Here is a 14,360-nt window from a genome sequence, read left to right as displayed (position 1 = left end):
GACAACCCTGCATAAAACGTTCATTAGTCATCCATGGAGAGAGAAGCAAAGCTGGAGTTAGCACCATTGTAAGTCAACCCACCTCCCAAGCATCATTTCAGCAGCTTATCCCAATCAGCCTGCTGGAGTTTGCCTGCCAGATGCTGTTTTCTCACCTCACCTGATGCTGTGGGTGCACTATGATATGCTCCAGTTACCCCAGCATGGCAATCCACTGCAAAGCACTGTTTGTGTGAGGTGGAATCATCATGGTGTCCTTATCCTGCATCCCCAAGTGCAGTTGGACCACCTCTTTAATTTGCAGCTTCCTATGTGCACCAGCACTGGTTTTATGTGCAGGGTGTTGAGAACCTCCTGTAGGCACATCTTCCTTCTGTGACACTACAAGCAGCTGTTTGGAAAATTAGGTAGCATTGTACAGAGAAAATATGGGGTAGTGTCTCCTTAGTTTGGTCAGGCATGGCCTTCTGCACCTGGAGGTGCCAGGCTGAAACTGAGGATGAGAGGAGTGAGAACGCTGACTGTTTTCATTGGGGTGGTATTTGCGACAGAACAGTATCTTCATTCATCAGTTTTTGAGGAGCTCTGCTTAGGGATTGACTTCCAGTTATTGGGCGGGGTGGGGGGGGGGGGGGGGGGGGGGGGAACATTTAAAAAAAACCCACCAAAACTGTAAAATGTGCAGCTGCAGAAGGTTCAGGTCACTTATCCTGTTGATCAGATCACAATTTTTCTTGACAAAAGATTACCAAGAACTGCAAAGATAACAGCTCATGTGAATATTATCTTTAGAAGAGCAGCCCTGCATCTAGAAGGGTATATTCTCCTAAAGAAGATAGCTTAGAAATCCCATTCCTTTATGAGAATTTGAATACTGAAAACCAGAATGAACTCCATCCATACTTGGTTTCCCAGGAAAGGCTTAGCTTGCAACACTTCTCTCTTCCATTTTGCCACTAGCTCAACTGGACTTGAAATCTAGTTGATCCTGTATCTAGTAGGGGATACACATAACTCACCTTCTCCTTTGTATCCCTGTTCTGAGCTTCCACCCCCCACACACATGTTTTCTGCAGGCACTGGTGAGCTGCTTCTAATATGTCTGGCCCTATGACATGTGATAGTGTCTGTACAAGTGGCTCTGAGTTTGTGCTGGTTTTTTCTTCTTTTGCACAAATTGATAAGATTGGGATCCTTAATTTGTGATTGCATGATTGGAGAAAGAGCTGTGGGCAATCAAGGTTAATTGTCCTTCTCAAAGGAGTATTGCTGGAAGCTGGTGGTTGCTGGATCTGAATTCAACTGACTGCTACAAAATTCAACTAACTGCCTTGAAAGAAGGAAAAGTCTTTCTTTGCTGGTGAGCTGAGGGAAGAGAGTTTCCCCAAAGAGACAGAGTCCCCAGGCCAACATAATACTTGAAATTAATTCTGTGGACCTGCACCTGAGACATTTCCCAGGCGATGGTTTTCTGGCTAAACCAGCCCTTTTCAGAGGTTTGGGCACTGCTGAACCCTTGCATTTTTCACGTTTTCATTGCATAGCAGGTGACATCTTCCAGACTTTATGCAACCTCTTTATCCTTTCAGAGAATAAAGCATTTGGATCTGGGCAGCACAGACCCCAGCTTTGGAGCTCGGGGCATGATTGTACAGACAGGCCCTGAAACAGAGGATCGTTGTGATGTTAATTAGTATCTATTGACCCACTCCTCTGTTTAGACACAGTGGGGTGCACACAGGCTCTCAAATACACTTATGTAAGTTTCAGCCCAACTGATGTCTGGCTCCTGCCAAAAAAAAACTAATTGCTTTTGCTGGGACCACATCTCTGCTGGAAGAGGAGCTACAAATCAATTTCTGGCTTCCAGCGAAGATCATGCATTCCTGATATCCAAGCTCAACATTGGACCTGTAATTATCACCTTTTCTGCATATAATTCATCCAAGCTTGGATTCAAAATCCTTTTCTGGCTCCGAGTTTAATCAGGTCTTTTGTTCAAGTGAGTCGGCAGCGTGGATAATTCCCTGCACCCATGTGCAGGAGCGGTCAGTGTCTGAGAAGCAGGTAGGTTGGTCCCACCAGGCAGAAGAGTTTTCCTCCTCGGTTTTGTCATCTTGCTCTGTTTGGATACTTGTTGGGTTGTGAAAAGTGTGGTTAGCATTGCTATTTGCTCTGATGAAGGTAAGAAATGGGTTTCTTTATAACATCCAAGGTCTGGGGAATTCCTACTTAGACTGTGTTTTACTGAGCAGGAGGACAGTTTTGGTTGGATTATTGTGGATATGTGACATGTTGAATGTTTTTCTTAAAATCCTGTCACATCATCCTTTCTTACTAACTGTAAAAGAGCGGAATACTGTGTCCTAATTAAGCTACAAGCAAAGCTCAGCTTCCTCAGTTGCTGCGAGAGTGGTTAGCAAACTTAGGAAGACAGTCTCCGATCTGGCTGTACTGGTGGGGGGAAGCCAGACAGATGTTCTTCATTTCTCTTTCCGAAGCTGTTGAGGGGTGGGGAGGGAATTGGTTTAACGATATCAGACACAAGGAAGAGCCGGGGAGTGAGCAGCAGAAGGTTGTGGTGGGGCAGGACCCATCACGATGGAGCTGGTCACTCTGGGTGTGCAGGCTCAGCTCCTTCCCAAACCCCGTGGCCTGCCTGCCCCGGGCAAGCGTTTGAAGGTTTGGCTTGATTCGTGCACCCTGCATAAATCAGGCAGCTAATTTGAGAGCAAACATCTCCTTTAAGCCCAGCCAGGCGGACGAGGTCTGGAGCTGCCTGCAGCTCTGGGCAGGACCCCGGGGAGAGGCAGGGCTGCTCGCCCGGGTGACGAGGAGTCCCCGCAGTCGATAGGCACTGTGCCAGTGTCGCTCACCACCCGTCTTTGCAGGCAGGCTAGCCCGGCAGACTGGCTGCGGTGCTGGCAGGAGCCGGCTGGCCTGCCCGCAGCTCTGTCTCTGCCCCATTTATATAGGCAACCACGGAGGTGGAGCTGAGCTCTTCCCTCTCCCTCAGCATCCCGGGGCAGAGGACAGCAAACACTCGGGATAGCTAGTAACGGGACGAGCATCAGCCTTCGCTAGGACAAGATGGGGAGGAAGCTGGACCTCTCCAAGCTAACCGATGAAGAGGCCAAGCACGTTTGGGAAGTTGTTCAACGAGACTTTGACCTGCGGAAGAAAGAGGAGGAACGGCTGGAGTGAGTATCTGCTCGGTGGTCTGCTGGGTTGGGTGCAAGCAAGCCGTAGCCACAGATGCCTGTACATCCACTTGCATATTGGTTGTAGGAATAAAGCAATGTGTTGAGAGTGTGGACAGGGAGGAACAGCCAGGACCTGACTGTTAAAATTAAACCCGGTAGTTAATAGATTACATTATCAGCGGCAAGGTGACGCACTGGGGTGTAAGAGTGCAAACTGGCACCCTGCCATCGGCAGTGATGCAAATCAGTGTTCACTGCGGCGTTTACAGGGACAGATACAGAATCCTAGAACGCTTTGTGTTGGAAGGGACCTTTAAAGGGTCTAGCCCCACACTCGGGAAATGCCTTTGTGGGAATTTGGCACTGGTGTGACACTCACATGGAGAGCTTACCTTGGACCAAAGGATAGATTCTGTCTCCCTTTCACATGATGGTTGTGAATTGAGGGCAGGAGGGGTGTTCAGTGCTGGGAGTCCACTGACTCCTGAAGGATCTTTGAAAAGTAACTGAGAAAAATAGCAAATCCAGTACAGCAGCCTTTAGTATATGCTCTACAGGGGTCTGTGACATCTTGAGAAATTTTTATGGGGGCACAGATTGGGAAAAGATTGAAAATCACTGGGCTAGCAAAAGAGCATATCTTCTAAGTTCTTATAAACAGGGCATTTAACAAAAGTGCTGCTTTAAAAATGTTCAGTCAGATCAGATTAACTCTTGAACAGGAGAAATTGTAGGATTTTAGGCCTTGTTCATTAACTACATCAGGCACTGAACTTAATTTCTTAGCTTTATTTCAGGAAGCTGTAGCATTCCTGTTCAGGGGCTGGCCAAATTCTCATTAAGCTCACAGACTGGGCTTGGGCAGTGCTGCACTCCTGCTGAGTCCTCACACCCTCCTAGCTCTGAATTTTGTGAGTCAGGGCTCGTGCATATGGCACAGCAGTGCCTGGAGACCAAAAGCATATTAGTTCCTTTGTCAAATGCAAAGGGAAAGGTGAGAAGTAAGAGTCATCCTTTTTCATTTGGAATACCGGCATCGGAGCTGGTGAAGCACCCCCCAAAAGCTTGCCTCGTGGATTTTCACACAAGGCTATATGGGAACCTCTCCATTTACACCCTTGGCCTCAAGAAGCTCCTAATTATTTCTTTTTGCCTAAGAAAGCCCAGTCTGTGAAGGAGACAGAGATAATTCAATATCATCTATTCCCTTCCTCTGCTGGTAGCTCGGCAGTGCAGGACAGAGATCAAACAAGAGTGTTTAGAAAAAAATTATCACCCTGGAAAGGGTGAATGTCTCCCTTGTGATGGATCTGAGCTCTGCCTGGAAGGAGGCGGTGGAGGCCAACATTGCTGTGCCCTGCAGCAAAGACGTGGGTGAGGTAAATTCTTTACCTGCTTGACCTTGGCGCCAGACTGGTTTATCTGGGTCCACTCTGATGCCCAGGAGGCTCCCAAATTGAGTGTCATGATATGGGAGGTGTAAGACAGGGAGGAGGTCTCTGAACCAGGACAGGATGCTTTTATGCAGCTGATATCTCTTCTCCTAAGCAGCTCTGCCTCAGCAGTCACTGCTTGGGTTTTTAGGTTTGGTCTGTCTCTTTTTTTCCTCTCAGCCCCATCCTTCCTCTCCCCCCACAGGCTCAGCTGATCATACATTAGATATTTCTGTGATACCTGGCAAAGACCAGACCACCAGTCATATGCTGGATACAGAGGTGCCTGAGCATTTTCTGCCTGTAACAAGCTGGAACATGGTGTGATTATGGGAGGCTCTGCAGCCATTCACCCTGTTCTCTGGCCATCCCCATTTGCTTTTCTATTCATTTGCTTTCCTATTCACCTCAAGGCATGTCTCAACCTGCAAACATTGAAAAAATGTTCCTCTCCCATCTTGGTCTTTTTCTTCCCTTTCTGCTACTTCTCTGCATTTTCTTTTTGATAGAAGCTATTCACCACCAAGTGACAAAGGCTTCAGCTAGCCAGAAACTGCACAACCATGCGAGGGTAATGCTTTGCCCAAGAAACTAAATAAAGGCCACTTTGTGGGGACTGTCCCTGCTTTCTTCTATAAAAATCCCTGCCAGTAACCCCATTTTGGGGGAACAGCAGGACTGACCCTATTGCATTTTGGCATCCCACTGTTACTGATTAATTTTGCCCTGCCGCGAGCATAGAAGGGAAAGAGCTGGCTTGTGCTCCTGCCAGCAAAAGGAGACAGGAGGCATGTGGTTCCTGCAGGTTTTAAACTGGTTTGGCTGAGGCTTGTCCTCCCTTCATCAGGTCTTGCAGGCAAGGGAGGGGAAGCGAAGCGATCAAACCTGTTCCTGGGAACCAGAAAAATCAGGCCAGTGAAAGACTGAATCCTGCTGGAAACCGCCTTAGCACAGGAGTGAAAAAGGAGCACTGAGCCCCACCTAAGGGTTTGGTTTGGGGTTTTGCTTTTAGTAGCCACATATCAATTTCCTGCTAAATATTTAGAATCATAGGATGTCCTGGCTGGAAAAGACCTTAAGATTATCAAGTCCAATCATAACCTAACTTCTCCCTAGGTCTTTCAGAATGCTGCTAGAGCAGTGAGTAGCTGAATATGAAAGCTAGGTGCCCAGTCCAGTCCTCATACTGATTTTCATGTCTCAGATTGCCAGTTAATGCAGGTTGGTATCGCTCCCTGTAAGAGCAAACATAGCTTGGTGTGTGGGCAGTGAGGTGAAGAGAACAGTCTCTTCCATAAAAAAAACAACAAACAAACCAAAACCAAGAGCCAATCCCCAATGTGCAAACTGATTTGGTTAGACAGAGATTAATTTGACTGACATTCACTTGACTGCTGATTGCCACCACCAGCCAAATCACTGCTCCTGTGGATGTCCCAGCGTTGTGCTGCAGGTCAGCAAGGCTCCTGCGGTGGTTACTCCAGCATTGGGCCATCTCCCCAGTAGCTGATGAGCACTAGGAGCATCACCACAAGCCCTGTGGGCCACACTGTGTTCATAAAGCAGCTTCCAGGTTTGATTCCTGGAATTTGTTGGTCCAGGCTTACTTCAGCCCTATAAAATGCAGCTTTCTAACCCTGCCTAGACAGAAAACAACATTCTAGACCTTCCCTACAAGTCAAACATTGCCTCTCAGCCATAGCCCTAAAGGCAAACACACCTGAGGCATGGGGAACAAACAGAAAGTCTTTGGGTAGCACAGTGGGCCCCCACCAACTCCACAGGCATTTTAGCTGGCCCTGGCTGTCACTGGGGCTTCAGCCTCACATGGGCATCTTCTTGCATGGGGACCTGCTCTGGCAGCTGGGTCTGGGTAGCAGAAGAAGCTCATAGTGATAGACTGCCACGAGAATGTGGTCTTGGAAAGCCATGTGCTAGATGGGGCTTTCACAGGACCATGAGAATCTCCTCCTGCTGCCACCCTCTGAACAGCCAGGACCTCATTGTACATCACTTCTGCCCTTAATAAATGTCTCTGCTGAATTTAGCACTGAAGGACTAGGTCACAAAACCCCTTGCAATCCTTTTTAATCTAAGATTGGCTTTTTTTTTTTTTAAACCAAGATTTCCAGAAAGCTTCACGTTGCAGCTGAACTTCAGGTTCAAACACTGGGTTGAGTTGAGAGGCAGCCAGAGACTTTCAGAGGAGCCACTCTCCTGAGGTTCCTGGGATTTATGCTCAGTGCCCTGTGAAGCAAAAGGGACAGGTTTTGGCCCAATCAACTCTTAAATTTAACAGTGTCAGATCTGAATGTAAAGCAACCTACCCTGAATCTGGAGCCCACTTCTTTTTTCTGCCTATTTATCTCGTGATGTGTTATTTATTAGATTTGCCCTGCAGCTGCTTCCACAAGCTGCAGGACTTAGGATGTTCTCTGGAAAATCATTCCTGAAATGACTGAGGCATGACAGCCTTTGCCATGTGAGAGTCCACAGTGAAACACTAACAAAACCAAGTTTCTGTGGGTCTGGCTCTTTTCTGCAGGGAGCTGAAATGCAAGATCGACCAGGAGAGCAGCAAGAGAGAGTTCCTGACAAACCAGTCCCACCTCAATGAAACCCATTGTGTCCACTGCCTCCAGCCCTTCAAGTTCCTGCTGAACAGCAAGAGGCAGTGCCTGGACTGCCACTTCTACACCTGCAAGAACTGCAGCCGCTACAACAAGAAGGAACAAGGCTGGGTCTGTGATCCCTGCCGCCTCTCCAGGTACCACTCCTGGAGGGCGAGAGCCAAGGAGAGCCTCAGAGCTGAATCTCAAGAATATTCACCCAATTTCTGCATCCCTTTTTGCTGCTTAGAAAGCCATTATGCTCTGGTTTTGTTTAGAGATGGTTTCTAGGTGTGGGTCTGGTCACCGTGAACATTGCTGGATGGCCAAGCTCAAGAGTGGAGGTGAATGGATTTAAATCCAATTGGTAGCCTGTCAAAAGTGGTGTTCTTCAGGGCTCAGTTTTGGGCCCAGTTATCTCTCATATCTTTATCCCCTAGTTCACATATTTGATAGAATGCAACCTCATGGTATGATGTTCAACAAGGCTGGTCTGGTCCTGCACCTGGGTCATAACAACCCCATGCAATGCAACAAGCTTGGGGAACAGTGGCTGGAAAATTGCCAGGGGTGCTGGTCATCAGCCAACTGAATATGAGCCAGCAATGTGCCTAAGTGGTCAAGAAGCCCAACAGTATGCAGGCTTGTATCAGAAATAGTGTGACCAGCAGGAGTAGGGAAGCAAATGTGCCCCTGTACTTGGCACCAATGAGACTGCACCTCAGATACTGTGTTCAGTATCTCTCACTACAGGAAGGGCCTCTCACTACAAGGAGGACATTAGGGTGCTCAAGTTTGTCCAAAGAAGGGCAACAAAGCTGGGGTGAAGGGTATAGAGCACAAGTCTTGTGACAAATGCCTGAGGGAGCTGGGGTTGTTTAAGCTGGAGAAAAGGAAGCTGAGAGGAAAAAAGGAAGCTACGACCACCTGAAAGGAGGCTGAAGTAAGGCAGGGGTTGGTCTGTTCTCACCACTAACAATAAGACAAGAGCAAATGACCTCAAGTTGCATTAGGGGATGTTTAGATTGGCCATTAGGAAAAATTTCTTCACTGAAAGGATTGTGGAGGCAGTGGAGTCACCATCCCTGGAGGTATTTAAAAGATATGTAGATGTGGCTCTGAAGGGCATGGTTTAGTGTTGGGCTTGGCATTACTAGTTTAATGCTTGGACTCTTTGATCTCAAAGGTCCCTTCTGACCTAAACTGTTCTATGATTCTGTGGCTGGACTGGCTCACCTGCATGGGCATCTTCTCTTTGGGCAGGATTGTGAAGATCGGTTCCCTGGAGTGGTACTATGAACACGTGCGATCCCGTTTCAAGAGGTTTGGAAGTGCCAAGGTGCTGCAGTCGCTCTATGGTAGGCTGCAGCCAGGGCGTGGGCTGAACTCTGCATTTCTAGGTGAGGACGAGCACTGGAGCTTCTCCTGCTCTGCTGCATGTGAGGCCTCTGTGCAGCACCATCTTGGTATACACTAAGGGAGGAACATCAGCATTAGTGATGCTCTGAGTGTTGTGTGTTTTCAAGACTGTTCAAAATATCTTGGGGAGGATGCAGAGGTTCAGAGCTGTGCCTTCATATTGAGAGCAGCAGAGCAGATGTTCTTGGTGGATTATTTTTTCCCTTCATTAAGGTTCAAGTTTTTACTACAGACTTCAGAATCTCTCGTGCTTGGTTTTAAAACTTTCATGTCCTGCATTCCGATACTGCCCCAACAGTGCATAAGCACATGCTGAAAGTTCTTAACACAATGTTATTTACTGGGTATCTGCTAGTTGCCATTCATACAGCTCCTGCACTGCTTTGCTCTTTGCCTTTGCAAACCAATGTGGATTGTTTTCTTATCTCAAGGAGCCACAGAAAAGTTTGCACAAATGCCATAGACATAAGATGCTTCAATTGGTTCAATCACACTTTATCCAGAGTGGCAGACATAGCAGAAAGAGAATGGGTAGTAATGGCATTGAATATCAAATTAGTGTGCTGAGACACAATTTATGCAGCATCCAGTCTGAAAAATGCATCAAACCACAGAGAAAGGACAATCTAAAAGCAATCCCAACCAAGTGTGAGGATAACAGTGCTTTAGCTTTCTTTGCATTTGGATTCTGTTCTCTTTTTCAAAAAGAGAGGGGTTTGTTGGTTTTAATTCATTAACACCAGTGAATTGGCTTGACCCTTGAGCAAGCAAGAATATCCTCCTGGGACATGCCTCTGGCTGCAGGTGGTACAGTGGAACAACAGGAGACCATTAAACTTTGCATGGCCATCTGCTGGTGGCTGTGGCTTCCTCTGCTGCTGTGCGCTCCCAGGCTTGTTGCCTCAGGACTGTAGAAATTGTGGCAGAGAGTTCTTTGACTTTTAAAAGTCAAGTCCTGCTTCCAAGTGCCCTTTTTTTTCCCTCTCTAAAGAACCTTTTAGATGTTTGTGCATTGTGATGGCTAGAGAATGAGAACTCCAGTGAACCATAGCTCTGGGGCTTATTCTCTATGAGGTACCTGGAGAAAAATGTGCTTATTTATTTTTCCCACCATTTTTCTTTCCATTTAGGTCTTCATGACAGAGTTTACAGCCTGCCAGACATTAACAGTAAGTAATAATAAATTGCAGCATGTGGCTTGCAGTTCAAGAGAGGTTTACAGTGTCTTTTTATCTTCACACCCTCTGGCTATGGGCACTCCAGTAGGGTTTTGTGTGGCTGGACCAGGAAGATCACTTTTCCACTGCATTGGAGGTGGACTGTAACGCTCATCTCTTGCACTGCAATGTACCCAGGGTCTCAAAGGGTAGACTTGGATGCAACAGGGCTTTTTCTTTCATGCCAAATTTCAAGCTTGCAAGTACTCCTCATCTGAATGCACCCATACCAAGCCCATATTCCAGAGTAGCCCACTGAAGTGGAGGAGTTGCCATGCCTGGAGGTATTTAAAAGGCATACAGATGGGGTGCTGAGAGACATGTTTTAGTAATGTCTTGTCAGGGCTAGGTTATGATTGGACTTGATGATCTTAAATGTCTCTTCAAATCAAAGTGATTCAATGATTATATGAACTTGGGACTTCAGATTATGTTCCATAGAAGTCCTTGCAGGAAAAATTCACTGCACCTTGTCATTTGATATAAGAAAGAGTGTTTTGTCTGCCTGGGCTTTGGACTTCGTCTGGCATTTGTGTTATTCCAAGTGCACTGCTGGGCTTGGCACTGATTTGGGTACATGAATGGAGACCCAAAAAAGGAATGGGACACTGATAAATAGTGGAGCTGGCTGATGGGAACCAGGAACAACAGAAACAGAGCAGTGTTAATATTACCTGTAGTGCCTTCAAAACATGAGTCACCTGGGTGGACCTTGGGCTGCTCTCTGTGATACAGATACCCTTCAGCTTCTTGCAGTGGTCACTTCCACATCTGTGATGGTGCACAGCTGGAAGGGGAAGCAGTGAGAATCCAGCCAAGCTTTGGCAAGATCAAGTGCTAAGAATGCATATCTTCAGTGCTGTTTGGGAACTGTTCCTGAAAACGTTTCTACCCTACAGACCTTGGACTATGGTCACTACATGTCAGCTGCAGCACTGGGGTTGCCTTAAGATGTTCCTGTCCCATTCTTCATTCCCTTCCTTTTACTGGTGCACTCTACTGGTTATGGTGTGGTATGCAAAAAAATTAGAAAGAAAGAAAAAATTGTGGAATTACTTCTAATCTGGACCTTTTCACCACAAACAAGAAGTATAATCTCCTACAGGTGCATTGGTGTGACCACTATGGTGGGGAGTTCCCTTCCCTAGGAACTGGGTTCTGGAGCTGCCCATACACAGCATGCTGTTGTCTCCCTTCCAGGTGAATGCCAGCTCCTCACCAGTGGTGACATTGGGGATGACAGCGATGATGAAGACAGTGTACTTCGTGGAGCTGAGGCAGAGTGCTACAGCAGAGTAAGCACTTCATTCTGAGGCCTCTTCTGTCTCACTCTGTGTCCCCAACTGCTGCTGGCCTGCCTTGGGTGGTGGTGGCGGTGGTGATGGTAGTGATGGTGATGGTGGTGGTTTCCTTTGTCACATTCAAAACTGGGCCTTTCTCTCTATTTCTTCTCTCAGATAAGCTCCTCTCCCAGTTTGTGTAGAAATTACAAAGTCTGTAAAATTACAAACAGGGGTCCTTTGGAGAAAAGGCTCACTGTTGACACTAAGGATGCCCTCACTTGACAGAAAAGTTCCAGCTCCTACTCATATAGTGAGAACCCACCAGTTTTCTTACTGGAAGAGATACCTGATAGAGTAGCAAAGCACAGCTGGCTTCATGAGTATATTGAGTTATCTTCTGGAATATTCAGGGACTGTGTGCACACAGATTAAGAAGCCTGATGGCAAGTATGTTTGTCCCTGCAGCAGGTGTGAAACCTGCCGGTGTGTTTGAAATGCCAGTGGGGTTTCATACAGGCTGTTACATACATCTTGGCCTGCAACTACCAGTATGTGCTGCATTTCACACACTTAATACTTCATTTTCATCTGTTTCTGAAGTCTTAGAGGCTTGTCAAAGCTGCTCCTGCCTCAGAGCAGCTGATAACCTTTCAGAGAGATCTGCCCACAGCATCCTTTCTCTGAATGTAAGGGGATGCCTCATGACTCAAAAGCTTCTCCTGGATCTCTCTCTGAGCAGGAGAGTGACTCTCACTCTCTGTTCCTGAGCCAGAGAATGGGGAAATCGGGAACCCACTTTTCCTTGACTCCAGCATTAGCATGTATTGCCCCATATACCTGGCTCCCTGCAAGCAGGACAATATAGGACCAAATTTTCTCTGCAAAAACTGGGAGCCATGCTTTGGGCTGTGCAAACTGAAACAAACCAGGAAGACAAGGGCCCTCCCTCACCCTTTCTTCAAGGTTGGCTGTGGTTTATGCTGAATTTTTCTTTATTGCACTTCCTACACTAAGATGCGCAAGACAAAGCGCCTGCTGTCTGTCCACCCCTTTGATTTTGAACTGGACTCAGAGTACTCTGCTCAGTCTCGTCGCCAATCTGTGCAGCTCTCTCCAGCAGCCAGCAGTCCGGATGCTTTCCAGGTACTGGGAAAGTGCTGTGGGGGTTCCTTTCTTCTGCTTTCTTCTTGCTGTCTCTGTTACCTCCTCATCCAGTTGTCAAAATCTGCTTCAGCTGATGCTGAGAGGCAGTGGTACCAATCCTTGCTCGACATAGCCCCACTTGCTAAATTCTTCCATTTGGAGTCCTTTGCCTCCGGCTGAGTCAGGAGTAGGACACCTGACTGAAGCAAGGATGAGTGGTAAAATGGGACAACAAGAGGTTTTATGGCCTTCTCCCTGCTGATTTCTTTGGTCTCTGCTGACAAAAGTTTTCTTGTGTTGTTCCAAGGCTATAGGACACTCAAGTTACCAGCAAATTTGGGAGGTTCAATACTCAAGGGACAAGACGAAGCCACACTCTTCTCCCACCATCCCAACCAGTTCAGGCTGCTTTTGTCATGTGGCAGCACTGGAGATGTAGCTGGACATTATTTTCATGGGGCACACAGCCTTTGTGATTTAGAGAAGGTGAAACCCACAGAGCCAGTGTGATTGCACCTGTGGGGTGGAGGCCCCCATCCGTTAGAGGGGAGGACATGGTTATTTCTGTATAGGAGACTATATGTGTCTTAGTGTCAGGAGCTCCCAACCAGAAGCAGGACCCACAGACAGCTCCAGCGTGAGCATCTGCAGTGAGCTGCATCCCATGATCCCACCAAGAGCTTAGGGGGGTCAGCCATCAGCCACCTTCAGGCTCTGGACAGCAACACATTTCTTGATGAAATTTCACTTTTAAAACATTAAACAGCAACTTCTTCCATCTAATGATGCTGTGATGCTTCAAACTCTACTCCAGGGCAGAAGTAGACTGTGCTGAGATGTGTAGCAAAGGCTTAAAAAAAACCCAAACAAACAAACCCAGTCCACACAACTCCATGTAAATTGGAGTGTTTTGGGCAAACTATTAAATAGATTCCTTCTTTCTTTACCTAAGCTCATCTTTATGCAGCAGAATTCAACATGAGTCTAGGGAAGGCTGGCCTCTGTCAAGGTTCTCTGGATCAGATTTATGGGTTGTAGATTATTTGCATGGCAGAAGGTGGCTAGTATTTGAAAAAGGGAGTGGGCACCTTCTTTTAGAAGAGGAGAGCATTTTGCAGCCTTGCTCATGGGACACACTGTGCCTTGCTCTTGTGAAAATTAACAGTGCCCCCTGGTCGTGATGAGAAGTATTGCTCAAGGCTCATCAGCAAGGGAAAATCTGAATTATTAGGAGCTGGCATCAATAAAGGTTAATTCATGTATCTGCTGGAGGATAAAGCTAGGAGCTGTTGGCAAAGATTAGAAGTATGGAACCCTCTCTGGCAACTGCTCAGCAGCAACCCTCATCTCTCAGTCCTTCACAGATTTTCCCAATTCAGCTGAAGATGCCTCCCAGGACTCCAGGATCACAGATGCAGATCTGGTCTTTCACCACATCTTGCAGGAACAGGGACCAGGCATAAGCCCTCCAGAGCAGCACTTCAGCACAGAGGTTCGACTCACTGTGAATTCACGGAGAAGAAGCCTGGAAAGAAGTGCAAAACCTGGTAGGTGTCTCTGGCTAGGCTCTTCTTGTATCCTTTGGAGAAAAAGTGGCTGCAAGAGTTGGATCAAAAGGAAAATGTCTTTGATTTTTATTTATTTTAAACAACCTCAGAGGAACAAAAAGGCTTAAGGGTGAAGACAAAATATCCATCTGCAAAGCTGGTTTTCCTCATGAAAGAATCAGCTGAAGTTATTTAGTTCTAACAGGCTGGGCTTGTTCCAGACCAACTCATTTCTCAAAGCCAGAGGGTTTGTTCTTGAGGTGTCCATCCATTTCATACCTACCAGTCTTGACCAGGGTAGAAACTAGACACAATCGAATGGACAGTACTATAAACACCAGGATGTGTTTCCTCCTCCAGTCAGCAGTACGTTCAACTCCTTGCCAAAGGGTGCTGTGGGTACGTAAAGTTTTGATTTTTAAGGGTACTGGAGTGGGACTGGACAAGAACTGGACACAAGCACTGCAGGCTGCTAAATGTCATCCTTGTAGCTGGGCAGGGTGCAC

General features: G+C 46.9%; 1 protein-coding gene across 17 annotated transcripts in view; it reads left to right on the top strand.

The window, feature by feature from the left end:
* The first annotated feature begins 1,825 nt into the window (after positions 1-1,825).
* MLPH (melanophilin) overlaps positions 1,826-14,360 on the top strand; it is a 32,381-nt gene continuing 19,846 nt past the window's right edge. For 3 of the 17 annotated variants that reach the window (XM_068138055.1, XM_068138052.1, XM_068138049.1), the window contains exons 1-8: positions 1,826-2,067; positions 2,976-3,200; positions 7,182-7,403; positions 8,509-8,645; positions 9,795-9,833; positions 11,082-11,176; positions 12,179-12,307; positions 13,662-13,854. In XM_068138055.1, coding sequence (XP_067994156.1) covers positions 3,091-3,200; positions 7,182-7,403; positions 8,509-8,645; positions 9,795-9,833; positions 11,082-11,176; positions 12,179-12,307; positions 13,662-13,854 — 925 coding nt within the window. In that variant the 5' untranslated portion in view covers positions 1,826-2,067; positions 2,976-3,090. The other 14 variants (XM_068138051.1, XM_068138045.1, XM_068138061.1 and 11 more) reach the window with 11 other exon arrangements.

Source organism: Melanerpes formicivorus, unplaced genomic scaffold (assembly GCF_026170545.1).
Source record: "Melanerpes formicivorus ecotype bairdi unplaced genomic scaffold, bMelFor1.0.p_v2 SCAF_5, whole genome shotgun sequence".
Classification (NCBI taxonomy): Eukaryota; Metazoa; Chordata; class Aves; order Piciformes; family Picidae; genus Melanerpes; species Melanerpes formicivorus.
This window is presented reverse-complemented; position numbering and strand designations above follow the sequence as displayed.